General features: G+C 39.6%; 1 protein-coding gene across 34 annotated transcripts in view; it reads right to left on the bottom strand.

Moving 5' to 3' along the window:
• Positions 1–15,234, bottom strand: part of LOC104610268 (putative cyclic nucleotide-gated ion channel 5) — a 132,663-nt gene that overhangs the window by 83,090 nt on the left and 34,339 nt on the right. For 4 of the 34 annotated variants that reach the window (XM_088890628.1, XM_088890638.1, XM_088890649.1 and 1 more), the window contains one exon: positions 6,204–6,320. The exons of the other annotated variants lie outside the window; for them this stretch is intronic. In XM_088890628.1, coding sequence (XP_088746754.1) covers positions 6,204–6,277 — 74 coding nt within the window. In that variant the 5' untranslated portion in view covers positions 6,278–6,320. The remainder of the gene's footprint in view (positions 1–6,203; positions 6,321–15,234) is intronic. 34 annotated transcript variants of the gene reach the window in all.

Genomic DNA, 15,234 nt, shown 5'->3' with positions numbered 1-15,234 from the left:
TTGGATCCTAAGGCCAAGAAATGTGTTTTCCTTGTGTATGCTCAAAACCAAAAGGGGTATTGTTGTTATGATCCAATGTCGGGGAGCAGGTTTGTCACTATGGACGTTACCTTCTTTGAGTCTATTTTCTTTTTCTCGGTTGGTTCTCCTCAGGAAGTGTGTCTGTGGAGAACTCACAACCTCTTCGTCTTCCTGTTTCATTTATTCCTTCATCTGATCCATCTATCCCACCATTAGCAGCTCAAGTCCCATTGCCTAATCCACTACGGCCAGCTTCACAGTTCTATCAGCGCCGCTAGAGGAGGGTTGACTCCACACATGCTCAAATAGAAGAACATGCACCACTCTCCATCAGTCCATCTAAGATCTAGGTTTGGCTAATACAGTTCCAGGTATTTCCCTTGAGCATGATCTCGTTATTTCCCCTGTGTTTCTATACCTAACACTGTTGTTGCAGTTGATCCTACTGATCTTGATCTTCCCATTGCACTCCACAAAGGCAAGAGAAAGTGTACAACCCATTGCATTTCACACCATCCTTCCTACAATAACTTATCACCCTCTTACTGTGCTTTCCTTTCTTCCTTGGACTCTATATCTATACTCAGGAATGTCAATGACACTCTCTCCAAACCTAAGTGGAAAATAGATATGCAAGAAGAAATGGAAGCATTAGTTAAGAATCAGACATGGGAGATAGTTGATCTTCCTACAGACAAAGAGACAGTTGGATGCAAATGAGTGTTCACTATGAAGTATAGGGCTGATGGCAGTATAAAGAGGTACAAGGCAAGGTTGGTTGCAAAAGGGTATACACAGACCTATGGTATTGATTACTGGGAGACTTTTGCACCAGTTGCTAAGATGAGTTCAGTTCAAATATTCTTGTCCCTAGCAACTACCTGTTCATAACACCTGCTCCAACTTGATGTTAAAAATGCTTTTCTTAATGGTTATATGCAAGAGGAGGTATATATGGACATTCCAATTGGCTTTTTTGAGAATGTTGGTAAGGGAAAAGTTTGCAGGCTGAAGAAATCACTATATGGTTTGAAACAGTCACATAGGGCATAGTTTGACAGGTTTAGAGGGGCACTTATCCGTTTTGGGTACACACAAACTCAATTCGATCATATTCTCTTTATAAAAAGGAGAGAGACACTCTTGTCAGTATTGATTGTATATGTAGATGATATAGTTGTTATAGGAAATGATCTAGGTGAACTGAAATATTTTCTGGGATTGAGGTTACAAAATCCAAGCATGGGATTTTCATCTCTTAAGAGGAAGTATGTGTTGGACTTACTACAGGAGACTGGGAAGCTAGGAACTAAACTAGCTAATAGTCCTATTGACCCAAATCATAGAATTAATGTTTTGGATGGTGAGTTGGTTAAGGATGTGGGAAGATATCAGAGGATGGTAGGCCGGGTGTATTTATGTATGATACGTCCAGACATTTAATGTTGTGTTGTGAGTCAGTATATGCATGCTCCTTGGGTTCAGCACTGGGAAGCCATTGAAAGGATACTTGCATATCTAAAGAAGCATCCTGGTAGAGGGATTCTTTTCTCAAACCATGAAAGTTAAAAACTGTAATCCTACACAGATGCAGATTGGACAGGTTGTTTAGATGACAAGAGGTCTACATTGGGGGTATGCACCTTTGTGGGAGGAAACTTGGTTTCATTGAAGAGTAAAAAAGAGTCAGTTGTGGCTAGATCAAGTGCAGAGGCTGAATATATTGTGACAACCAAGCTGCAATCAATATTACCCACAATCTAATTCAGCATGATAGGACTAAACACACTGAGGTTAATAGGCACTTCATAAGAGAAAGGATATCAACTAGAGAAGTTTTCTTGCCTTATGTCTCCTCTGAATTACAATTGGATGATGTCTTCACCAAAAGGGTTGCAAAGAACAAGCTTAGATACAATCTACGCAAGTTGGGAATGTGTGACATTTACTCCCAACTTGAGGGGGAGTGTTGAGGTTTTAGACAATTTTGTTCAGTTTGTAGTGGTAGTTTTTTATTATTTATTGTTTAGATAGGAAGTGAGGCCTACATTGGTTTCAAATGTTGCGACATTTCGCTAATGTCGCCCGACATATGTCGATGTCAAGACTCACCGACATGAATGGTAATATAAAAATTACATTACTTCGGTCAACATTTCCTATATTTTGGAAATGTCGACCAAATCGATCCAAATAACCAAAAAAAAAGGACAGTTTTTCCTATTATCTTAATACTACAAAAAGGAGAATCGGTTTATTAAATTTATAATAAAACATAATGTATTATAACTTTAATATTTAAAAAATCAGAATAAATGTATTTCTATTTACTAGTGTGAAATAAATATATTAGAATTTATAATAAATCAGAATTAAAAATAAGAAAATAAAATATCGGATAACCTTGTAAAAACATCAAAATGCATAATAAATCAGTAAGTCGTCATTTACTAATTTGTTATTGATCTTAGTTTTTTAGCTTTATATAATGGTTGGGAATAAGATAATAGTCTAGAAATATGTATTAACGCTTCTTTTATCATTTTACAAAATATCATTGCATATTTCCACATATTTCATAATATTTCCACAATTTCTATAATTTTTACAATATTTCCCCTCGACATTTCCGACATTTCCGACATATGTCCTATATTTTGGTAAGCGACATTTCCATTAACATCGACATTTTAAACCTTGGGGACCACAACACTCTTGTTGGGTCCTTTTTGAGTAGTTATTTTAAGTGTTTTATGCTATTTTATGTGTTAGCTGCCCTATAAGGGCATATTGGTCTTTGTTCTCTTTATTAATTTAAACTATAAATAATAGCAAAGAGGGCAGCCAGAATTATTGCACTCTCTTATTTCTCAAGTATCTTCTCATCTCTATCTTCTCTCTTTCCTTCTTCAAGAAATATTCTTTTTCTATTACAAATTTTTATTTCAACAGTTTTCTATTGTAAACAATAAAAAGAGTAGACGTTCAAGACTGCTATCAGCCTTGAACCCTAATAGATTTCAGGTTCGAAAATAGAAGAAAAAGTATAGAGAAGAGAGGAGAAAGAGAAGAGAGAGCAGTAGAACACAAGGGTTGAAAGGAGGGATAGAATCTTAATATTCTGCCGCCGCCACTTTTATTTAGTATTTATAGGTTATGCTCATTACATGGAAAGGACAGATCTGCCCTTAGTATTTACATAACAAATAGAACAAAATAAAACTGAAATAAATAACAACTGAAATAACCAACTGACCACTAGCTAACCCTAGGATGACTAGAACACATTCTACCCTACGAACACAGTGGGACCATAGCTGTGGGGCCCACATCAGTGTTCTCTACACCCCCTCAAGTTGGGAATAAATGTTTATCATTCCCAACTTGGAGAGATCCGCCTCTAGCTTCTTCCTTGGTACAGCTTTGGTGAGAATATCCGCTAGCTGCATGTTTGATGTGATGTACAGGAGACACACTTCTTGTAATGAGACCCTCTCTCGTACAAAATGTCGATCAACTTCAATATGTTTAGTTCTGTCATGCTGCACCGGATTGTGTGCTATATTAATAACCACTTGATTATCACAATACAGCATCAGGGGCTTCTCATACTCAATACCCAACTCCTCAAGTAGTGATCTCAGCCATAGAATTTCAGCCACTCCGTTAGCCATTGACCTGTATTCAGCTTCAGCACTAGATCGGGAGACAATACTCTGTTTTTTACTCCTCCAAGAGACAAGGTTACCCCCCACAAGTGCACAAATCCAGAGGTAGACCTTCTGTCATCAACACTCCCAGCCCAATCGGCATCCGTATAGACCTCCACCTTCATGTGGTCATTGTTCTTGAACAGTATACCTCTACCCGGGCATCTCTTCGAGTATGCTAATATTCTTTCTACTGCAAGAAGATGTGTGGTTCTAGGAGAATGCATGTACTGGCTGACAACACTAACTGCATAACTGATATCTGGTCGAGTGAGGCAGAGATATAGGAGCTTTCCCACTAATCGCTGGAACATAACTTTGTCTTCAAGAGGCTCCCCACTCTCTGCACTAATCCTGTGGTTCTGTTAAATGGGTGTATCCGCAGGCTTGACACCTAACTTTCCAGTTTCCGCCAACAGATCTAGAACATATTTCCTCTGAGAGACAAAGATCCCCTGTTTAGATCTAGCAACCTCAATACCCAAAAAATACCGTAGTGCACCAAGATCTTTCACCTCAAACTCTTGATGAAGGAGCTGTTTGAGAGACTCAATCTCATGGCTATCATTTCCTGACACCACAATATCATCAACATATACTGCAAGTAGTGTTAGAGAGGACTCCACCCTCTTGATGAACAGTGTATGATCTGACTGGGCCTGTACATAACCGAACTTCCCAAGGGCTAGTCTGAATCTATCGAACCAAGCTCTAGGTGACTGCTTCAAACCATACAATGCCTTATTGAGCCGGCAGACCTTCTTACCTGTCTCTATATAATAGAATCCAGGAGGCAACTACATGTAAACCTCTTCCTGCAGGTCTCCATTCAGAAAAGCATTTTTAACGTCCATTTGGTACAAAGGCCAAGTGTGGCTTGCTGCAAGAGATAATAGAACTCGAATGGTAGTCATCTTGGCTACCGGGGCAAAGGTCTCCAAGTAATCTATACCATAAGTCTGGGTGAACCCTTTTGCAACTAGCCAAGCTTTGTACCTCTCAATGGAGCCATCCGCATTGTGCTTCACAGTAAATACCCATCTGCATCCAACTGGTTTCTTTCCTTTGGGCAAATCAACTAGCTCCCAGGTATTATTTTTCAACAGGGCATCCATTTCAACTTGCATTGCACCTCTTCACTCTGGGACTGATAGGGCTTCTTGCACTGTTCTTGGAATAGGGACATTAGCAACGGAAGTAAGATAGGACTTGTTGGAGGGAGATAGGCGATCATAGGAAAAAAAACTGGGAAATGCAGTGGGCTGTAGATGTGGTGCAATGCCGTTTCCCTTTACGGACGACAATGGGAAGGTCAAGGTCGTCTGCAGGAGGTGAAGTGGCAACAGTGGAAGGAGTCTCTGTAGGCCCTGGGACTGTAATACCTGGACTTGGAGCCGTAGAAGAGGTTGGAGTTGGCCTGGTCTGCTGATGACCGGGATCAACCTGCCTGCATTGCCTGTGATAGACTCTCAACTCATGATCCCTCTGACCACCCTCACTACTGCAGCCCTCATCACCCAATGGAATAGGTAAAGGAACAGACCCAAAAGTATTAACCCTACCCTCACTGCTCTCCCCCTAAGGAGAAACTCCAGAATAATAGGTTGTCTCCTCAAAGAAAGTGACATCCATGGAGACAAACTTCTTCCCTAAGATAGGATCATAGCAGCAATAACCCTTTTGACTTTGTGCATAACCAAGAAAGATGCATTTGGAGGCCTTTGGTTCAAACTTGGAGTGATGGGGTCCGAGAAGCTAAACAAAACAGGTACAACCAAATGTTTTAAGGGGAACAGTAAGCACCTCCTCATTTGGGTATAGAAGGGAAAAAGGAGGTTTCATATCAAGAACCCAGGAAGGAACCCGATTAATAAGATATACCGCTATGAGGATAGCATCACCCCAGAAGCGAATAGGGACATTGGAGGTAAACATAATACTTCTAGCCACCTCCAAAATGTGCCTATTCTTCCTTTCTGCAACCCCATTCTGCTGAGGTGTATGAGGGCAAGTGCACTGGTGGATAATCCCATGATTAAGAAGGTAAGATGCCAATGGCTTAGCAAAGTATTCCTTTGCATTATCAGATCTAAGAACTTTGATCTTGGCATCAAATTGGGTTAGGATCATTTGGTGGAAGTTTTGGGTCAGGGCAGGAACCACATCTCGTGAACGCATAAGATAAACCCAAGAAAACCGAGTATGGTCATCAACAAATAACAAAAAATATTTGTACCCACCCATAGAAGGGATGTGATATGGCCCCCAAACATCAGTATGCACAATATCAAAAGAACTATTACTCCTTTTATTACTCAATGAATAAGAGTTTCTACAACGTTTAGCAAACTCACAACTTTCACATTTCAACTTGGACAATTCAATAAACTCAAGAAAAGTAGGAAACAGACTCTTTAAGGATCGAAAAGACAAATGACCCAATCGGTATTGCTTTGGCATAACCGGACTCACAATCTGAGAAACAAGTGACTTCTTATCCACTGACTCTTCCCGACGAGAACTCTCCCCGAGCAGATAGATCCCATTCGTCTCACGGCCAGTCCCAATCACCTCCTTCGTCTCCAGGTCCTGAAAAACACATCGGTCAGGGAAGAAAGTTACTGAGCAGTTCATATGTTTGGTAATACTACTAACTGAAAGAAGGTTAGTATCAAGTTTAGGAACATGCAAGACAGAAGACAAGGAGATAGTATCCGACAGCTTAATGTCACCCTTACCAGAAATGGGGACAAGAGAGCCATCAGCAATAGATACTTTATCCCTACCAGAAGATAAATGATAAGTGGTAAACAATGAAGGCAAGCTAGTCATATGGTCGGATGCACCTGAATCTATTACCCAACAGGGTTCAGTAGTACCTGGAGCTGAGGCATGGTGGGCTGAGGCTCGAGTACCTGAATGTGCGAAAGCAGATGTGGCAAGGGCTGATGGTGACTGCGATGACTGAGCTGAGTTCCCAACTTCCTTTTCCAACTATATTAGAGCAGCTCGAACTGTAGCTAAGGTCTCTAAGGGTGTGCCTCTTGTGCCAAACGAGGATGTTGAATCAGTGGTCACATGAGAATTACCCTTCTTGCTTCTCAACTTTGTCGGGACCAAATGAGGATGCAGCTTCCAACATGTTTCTTTTGTGTGTTTGGGTTTCTTACAATGCTCACATACCACATCCCTTTTATCTTCCTTCTTCCTGTCCCTTTCTGAATCACCCCCTGATTTGGGTTTAACAGCTACAAGGGTCGGTGTAAGAGGCTGAGGTTGCATCATGACTTTCTTCCTGGTCTCTTCACTATGCACTAAGGAGTATGCCTGAGAGAGGGTCACACTATCTCTAGTCAAAATCGGTTGCCGCACAATATCATACTCTGAGTTCAGGCCTGCCAGAAACTCAAACACCCTGTTTGTCTCGACGTGCTTTCTATGGGTCTGTGCATCTTTGGAACTCTCCCACTCAAGAGTCTCTAAGTGATCAATCTCATGCCACAGGGACTTCAAGGTAGAGAAGTAGACCGAAACCGGTTTCTCTCCTTGTTTAAGAGTATTCACTTCACATTTCAATTCATATGCTTTGGCAACATTAAGGGGTTGAGAATAAGTTTCTTTCATAACATCCCATATTCCTTGGTTGTCTTTACCCACAAGTAATTTCGGTTGATATGAGGCTGCATAGAATTACATAGCCATGTCATAACCAAGTAGTTTTCTTGGACCCACTTGGTATAAATGGGGTCTCCCTTGGAGGGTTCTTTCACATCTCCCAAGAGATACCCTACTTTACCCCCTCCCCCAATAGCCATCATGGCTGATTGGGCCCATTCCAAATAGTTTGATCCATCAAATCTTACGGTTGTAATCTGAAAACCTATCTCAGAAACACCACCATAACTGTTGTTCCCAAAACTGCCTTCTGCCTGATTCTTAAACTCCATTTCGGTCAAGAACCAGTAGTCTAAAAAATTAGGGTTACTACAGTCAAAGAACAGCACTTGGACTATCAATCACAATCAAAAATCAGTATAGAACCAATCTGTATTCACGGTATATGTGCATGAAACAGGTATAAGTCTGATCTGAAACCAATTAGCAAACACAACAGCAACAATCCGTACAGTTTTCACCCCTTATAAGAGTTCGAAACCCCAAAAAAATCTGAAAACAGCTTGGAGAATAATCTGATATGCTGAAGCAGAATTACGGTTTTAATCAGTCCTTAAAAAAAATTCTCAGCCGCACATTCCAAGCAGTACCATACAGATAAGACTTGTAGTAGGGTTAATATGAAACCCTAAAACTGATCAATGCTGAGGAGAAAACTTAAGAAGAGCTTCACAGGTAGATCACAAGGCTCGGCCCAGCATTAGGGTTTGCCGTAAGACAAAACCCTAGAGAATAGAAAGAAGAAAACCCGAGAGTGGTTCGGCCGCCCTTTCTAGATAGTTCCAACCTGTCTTCTCTGATAGTACTTCTCTTAGAAAATAAAATAACTTACAAGAGAATGCTATCAGCCTTGAACCCTAATAGATTTCAGGTTCGAAAATAGAAGAAAAAGTATAGAGAAGAGAGGAGAAAGAGGAGAGAGCAGTAGAACACAAGGGTTGAAAGGAGGGACAGAATCTTAATATTCTGCCACCGCCACTTTTATTTAGTATTTATAGGTTATGCTCATTACATGGAAAGGATAGATCTGCCCTTAGTATTTACATAACAAATAGAACAAAATAAAACTGAAATAAATAACCAACTGACCACCAGCTAACCCTAGGATGACTAGAACACATTCTACCCTACGAACACAGTGGGACCATAGTTGTGGGGCCCACATCAGTGTTCTCTACAAAAAGAAATAAGAGGTGGCCCATATACTTAAGGCCCAATATAAGAAAGAGACAACTTAGAAATAAAAACAACAAAAGGAGCGAGTTAAGGCCCATTTAGCCCCAATCTTTCTACACTCCCCCCCAAGCTGAGCATAGATGTCAATAATGCCCATCTTGCTTATATCATACTGCATCTTAGCCTTTGGAGCCCCCTTAGTCAAGACATCTACACTCCAAAAGCATCTCTCTCCTATATAAAGTGTCTATCTACCTCAATGTGCTTAGTCATGTCATGTTGCACCAGATTGTGAGCAATGTTTATGGCCGCTTGATTATCACAATACAACATCATAGGCTTATCATAAACAATGCTCAATTCTTGTAGGAGACATCTGAGACACAACTTTGAAACTACATGGTCCATAGCCCTATTTTTTGCTTTGTAGACCTAGTCACCACAAACTGCTTCTTACTCTTTTAAGAAACAATGTTCTCAGCCACCATCCTATCATTAATGCAACCAGCCCAATCTACATCTATGTATGCTTCTAGTTTCATATGACCATGTTTAGCAAAGAGAATTCCTTTTCTGGGGGTACCCTTCAAGTAGCATAGTACTCTCTCTGCAACAGCCATGTGTATCCCAAAGAGCATGCATAAACTGGCCAATAACACTGGCAGCATAAGATATGTCACGTCAAGTCATGTAGAGATACAATAGCGTCCTTTAAAACACTCCCTTGTCAACTAGTAGCTCACCATTAGTAGCAAAAATCTTGACACAAGTTTGGCACCAAGTTTCCCTGTTTTAGTGAGAAGGTCAAGGATATACTTGTGTTGGAAAATGAAAATACCCTCCTTAGATTAAACAACTTCAATTCCCAAAAAATATCTCAATTCACCTAAGTCCTTAATTTCAAACTTTGTATTGATGAAGCCATAAAGGCTGTTCACTTCCACAATATCACTACTAGTGACTACAATGCCATCACATAAACAATAAGAAATGTCACCAAAGTGTCTCTTCGCTTAATAAAGAAGGTATGGTCTAACTGAGTCTAAGTATAACCAAATAGAATTAATGCATTTTGGAATCGCTCAAACCATGCTCAAGGAGACTGCTTAAGACCATATAGACACCAAGGTTCAAAATTTTGGGCCGTATATCGTATCATGGGATTCCCAATACGCCCCTACAAGGAGTGTTTTAGGGCCTAACCCAGTTCAAGGGGTAGACAGGCCTTAAACCGACCCCTCTGACAAGTTGGAGAAAAAAACTAAAAGAAAAAAAAAAAGAATGTGAGCCTCGACACAGTTCGATACGCCCCTATCGACATATCAGACTGTATCGAAATTTTGAACCTTGACAAAGATTTCTTTAGTTTGCATACCTTTCCTTGCATCTTTCTACCATACACCCCAGGAGGGAGAAACATGTACACTTCTTCATGGAAATCCCCATTCAAGAAGGCATTCTTCATATCAAATTAATAGAGAGGCCAATCAAAATAGGCCGCTAAGGACAAGAGAACCTGCACTAAAATCATCTTAACTATAGGATCAAAGGTCTCCAAATAGCTACTCCATACATCTAGGTGTATCCCTTTACTACCAAGCAAGCTTTAAATCACTCAATAGACCCATCGTCATGATACTTACATCCAATTGGTTCCTTCCCCTAAACAACATCCCAATTGTCATTCTTATGTAATGCTTCTATTTAAGCTTTCATAGCATCCTTCCAGTTTGGTTTGGCTAATGCTTCTAAAACAAATTTAGGTATAAGCTAAGAAGAGATAAAGGCTAGGAAGGAATAATAAGATAGTGAAAAAAGTCTATAGGAAATCTATTTAGAGATACAATGGGCTCTACATCTCTTCTTACCCTTTCTTATTGCAATAGGAAGGTCCAAGTCTGGGAAAGTGGATGGAGTGGTAGAACTTGTTGTCTCTTCAGGAGTTTGAAGCATAGTAGGCTTTCTTGTAGTAGTGGGAACAACTTGCTCATCCCTACGTCTTTGCCTTTGGTACCACCTCTAAATGATAGTAGGAGTAATGAAGGTAGGAGGATTAACTAGAAGAGGAGGTGGAGGAGGAATAGATGAACTGAGTGTAGAGGACAACTATACAGGAACATGATTGGGAGAAGACACCCCAAAAGTAGGAACTGGGAAAGGAATAGATGAACCAGGAATATCAAAAACCTCAATTGATTGCTCTCCCTGAGGTGGAAGACTATAGAAAGGGATTGACTCAACAAATGTGACATCCATAGAAATAAAAGGGTTCCACTAATTGGATCATAACAACAATATCTCTTCTATGTGGAGGCATATCCAAGAAAAATACACTTTCGAGCCTTAGTTTCAAACTTGTGTCTCTGAGAACTTGGGACACAAACATAGCAAGTGCATAATGAGGTTTGTATGGCATACAATTAATGAGGTTGAAAGGAGATTTGAAAACATATATGTATCAAGGAAAAGGAGGTTGAAAGGAGATTTGAAACCCAAGACTTTGGATGGCATACAATTAATGAGGTTTGTTGTTGTAACAATTGCATCCCCCCAGAATGAAGCAAAAAAGAAAGCTTCTAGAAACTTCAACAATGTAACGATTCTTTCTTTTTGCCACTCCATTTTGTTTTGGAGTGTGTACAGAAGAACTCTGATAAATGACTCAAAAATATTCAAGGTAAGATGAGAGGTTCTTGTCAAAAATATTCCTTAGCATTGTTGGACTGGAATAATTCGATACGAGTATTAAATTGGATAAGAATAAATTCATGAATTTTTTGCACAATTTTGGAACTTCATCATGAGGCCACATCAAGTAGATCCATGAGCAAAATAAATCATCAATAAATAAGATAAAAGATCAATAGCTACCCATTGAAGGTAAATGATAAGGCCCCCACACATCAAATTGTACAATATTGAAGGGAAAAGTTGATCTTTTATTACTCAAAGAATGTTTTTCTACAATGTTTAGAGAGTTCACAAGACTCACAATGTAAACTTGACATACTTATTCCTTTGAACAATAGAGGAAACAAAAGATTCAAAGAATAAAAGTTAAATGACCAAAACAGCAATGACATAACATGACTCGATCAATCAACTCTAGTGAAATAGACCCAAAAGCAACTCTTTGGGGTTGTACTTAGTTTTGCTCAGGCATGTCTAGCTAGTAAATCCCATTCACCTCATGGCCACTCCCAATCACCTTTTGGGGCTTTACGTCATGAAAATCACAATAAGAAGGCAAGAAGGTTACATAGCAATTCAAAGATTTTGTCAAACTACTAACAGATAGGAGATCAGTACTAAGTTTAGGGACATGAAGAATAGAGGTGAAGGTAAGAGAGTCCTAAGTCTTGATGTCTCCCTTGCCCAAGATAGGATCAAGAGATCCATCAGCTAAGGATATCTAATCACGGCTAGAAAACAATTGGGAAGAGGTAATATGGTCATATGGTCAGATTCACCAGAATCAATAACCCAAGGGATTCTACTATTACCTAAAACAGTTGCATGATTGGAAAAGGCACAGATACCTGAGTGGGCAAATGCAAATGATGATGTTGTTGCCTGAAGAGTTAGTTGTTGCAACAGTGTTTTCCAAGTGACTTATGAGTCAGGCATATTTTTCCAATTCCGCTTTCATGGTTGCAAGCTGCTCCATTGTCGACCTCCTATCCCTGACCCCCTCCATCTTCTGAATCCATAGCAACATTGGTATTCCCATGCTTCCCATTCCTAGTTTTCTTGTTATTATACTGTTTTTGGAACCAGGGTGGAAAAAAGTGTGGATGTAACTTCCAACAAGTATCATTTGAGTGCTTCGGCTTCTTACAATATTCACATATAACCTCCTTTCCTCCTCAGGAGCGCACGGTTTCATTCCCACATTAGCAAAATGATCAAAAGGTGCTGCCTAGCTATATCATACGCAGGGTTGAGTCCAATCAAGAACTAAAACACCTTGTTTCTTTCCATTAGTTTCTATATGTTCCAACTTCCTTTTTACTCTCCCAAAACTGTCTTCATTAAGTCAATCTCTTGCAAAAGTGATTTCAGCTTAGAGTAGTATATAGCTAAAGGTTACTCCCTCTGGCGTAAACTATTCACATCATTCTTCAATTTGTATGCCTTGGCAACATTAAGTTTTCATGAATATGTCTCTGCAACACTATCCCAAATCTCCTTTGTAGAGTCAAGTAATGCCGACTAATGTCTACTTGCATTGAGTTCACCAACCATCCTATGACAATATGGTTCTCCTGCATCCACTTCACACAAGAGGGATAATCCTCTGGCTTCTTCTTACTACCTGAAATATATCCCCACTTCACTCTACTGAAAACATGAATTCTAAGTGAGACCAAGCTAGACAATTTGTTCCATCAACTTTCGTAGTGGTCAGTCATAAGAGGGTCTATAGAAGCTCCTAGACTCAGCCCCGACATTATACCCTGCTTGTTCTCTACTCCAGAGTTCCCATAGGTCCAATACTTCTAAAGAAATATTTCAAATAGTAAAAATGGATGACTGAAAACAAAGAAACTAATTGATTACCTGAACAAGAACCAAAAAAATAGGGCTTCACTCCACCCTACAACCTGAGAAAATATCCGGATTACACATGTAACAAAGGCTTGTCATTTTAAAGCCTCTCTTCAAATTGCCCACGGTAAGAATGTTGTCCAAAGACACTGTTGTAAGGTGCATTTTATTATGTTTTCAGGCACAGGAGGTCTTTTTGTAATTTTTCTATTCTCAGGGATCTCTTTGTAATATTTATATTCTATTAATATAAAAGAGGTCAGAGGGATCCTCCCTCTGTACGAACTAGATTAAAAAAAAAATCCTCACATTCTGTTGTCTTCTTCTCTTTTCTTCTCTTCTTCTCTCTTCTATTTTCTTTCTTCCTTTTATTATAGTGCTGTTAGAATACTCTTTTCAGTTGTTTCTAGTGATAGGGGTATTCCTGTCATTGTACCACATTATTATAGGCATATTTTAAATAGCACTTGGGGTGGCAGACCAAGCCTGATCGAACCCCCCTTTTTTTCTCTTCTAATCTCTCTTCTTCCTTCCTCTTCTCTTCTCTTCTCTTCATCTCTGTTTTCTTTTTTCTGTTTACTAAACAGGTCTGATCCTCCTTGGTTTCAAACAACTCTTCTCACATGGGTTACCTTTGATAGAATACATGGTATCAGAGCATAATCTGTTAGAAAACCCTTTTTTCCCTTCTCATCTTCTACAGAAATCTGGTTTCTTGAAGGGTGCAGCATTGTAATCTTTGATTGACCAGATCTCATCTCTTCAGCCTTTTTTTCCTTTTTTCTGGTTGTAGGGCCAGTTGTTTCTTGTTTGTGGGTTCTGTTTCACTTTTCAAGAGTCAGGACATGTAGGAAGGCTGTGTGAGCTTCGAAGGAAAAGTATTTTGGGTGGTTTTCATGTTTAAAGTGGTTGACAACTGTGTGAACCAGCAGTAGACAACCAAGTTTCTGCAGAAAACAGGTTTGAAAACCGGTATGTTTGTTGTCCTCCAACCATTCGACTATATGTTTCCTTGGTTCTAGAAGTTTCCTATTGTTCACGTGTATGTTTGAGCTTCGGTTTAGCTCTTTTTCATCTCTTATTCATCAGTCACATCTAATCCTCTTGGAGGGCAAACTAATGCTAATAGCAGCATGGAGAATGTTCATTTCCCAGTTTATATCATCCTTCTTGATGGATTAAATTACTTGGAGTGGTCTATAAGTATAAAAATGTTTTTGAGAGCCAAGTGAAAGTTGGGGTATCTCACTGGGAAGACCAAGAGACCTACTATAGAAGGAGCTGACTGTGATAAGTGGGAACAAGAGATCTATTTAATCATGTCTTGGCTTGTTTCTTCCATTCAACCTTCACTTAGAAAAAAACTTCATATGGGCTGAAACGGCTTCGATTTGGGACCAATCAAAATCAACTTATTCCGAACAAAGGCATTTTGCAAGAATCTATCAATTACAAATTGAATCATCAACCTATAAGCAAGGGGACAAATCTCTTATAGCCTACTATTCTTCTCTCACATCTATGTGGAACGAGTTGGACCACGATAGGACCATTGACTAGAAAAATGATGATGATGATGATGCTTCTGCCTATATTAAATTACACATTCTCAAGAAAGAGCATATCCTTGACCTATTGAAGGACACAGGAAAGATGGGATGTAAACCAGCCGAGACCCCTATGGATCCAAGCAATAAAATTGGAAAATATGAAGATGAAGCAATCTCTGATGCTCATCAGTATTAGAGACTTACTGGGAGACTTCTGTCATTCCATGACTAGACCTGATGTTCCATTTTCTATGCGTGTTTTGAATCGATTTATGCACTCATCAAGACCTTCCCACTTTAAGGCTGCCAAGACAGTTCTGTCCTACTTAAAAAGACACCCTGGTAGGGATCTTCTCTTCACTAAACAAGGTCATAACAAGGTGGAAGGTAATATTGATGCTAATAGGGCTGATTCTGTTTATGATAGATGGTCCACTGTTGGTTACTGCACCTTTCTAGGAGGAAATTTGGTCTCTTGGAGGAGTAAGAAACAGTCTATGGCTGCAAAGTTAAGTGCAGAAGCAGAGTATAGGGCTATGTCTCAAGGAGTTGCT

This window comes from Nelumbo nucifera, chromosome 1 (assembly GCF_055504915.1).
Source record: "Nelumbo nucifera cultivar China Antique chromosome 1, China Antique-T2T, whole genome shotgun sequence".
Lineage (NCBI taxonomy): Eukaryota > Viridiplantae > Streptophyta > Magnoliopsida > Proteales > Nelumbonaceae > Nelumbo > Nelumbo nucifera.
This window is presented reverse-complemented; position numbering and strand designations above follow the sequence as displayed.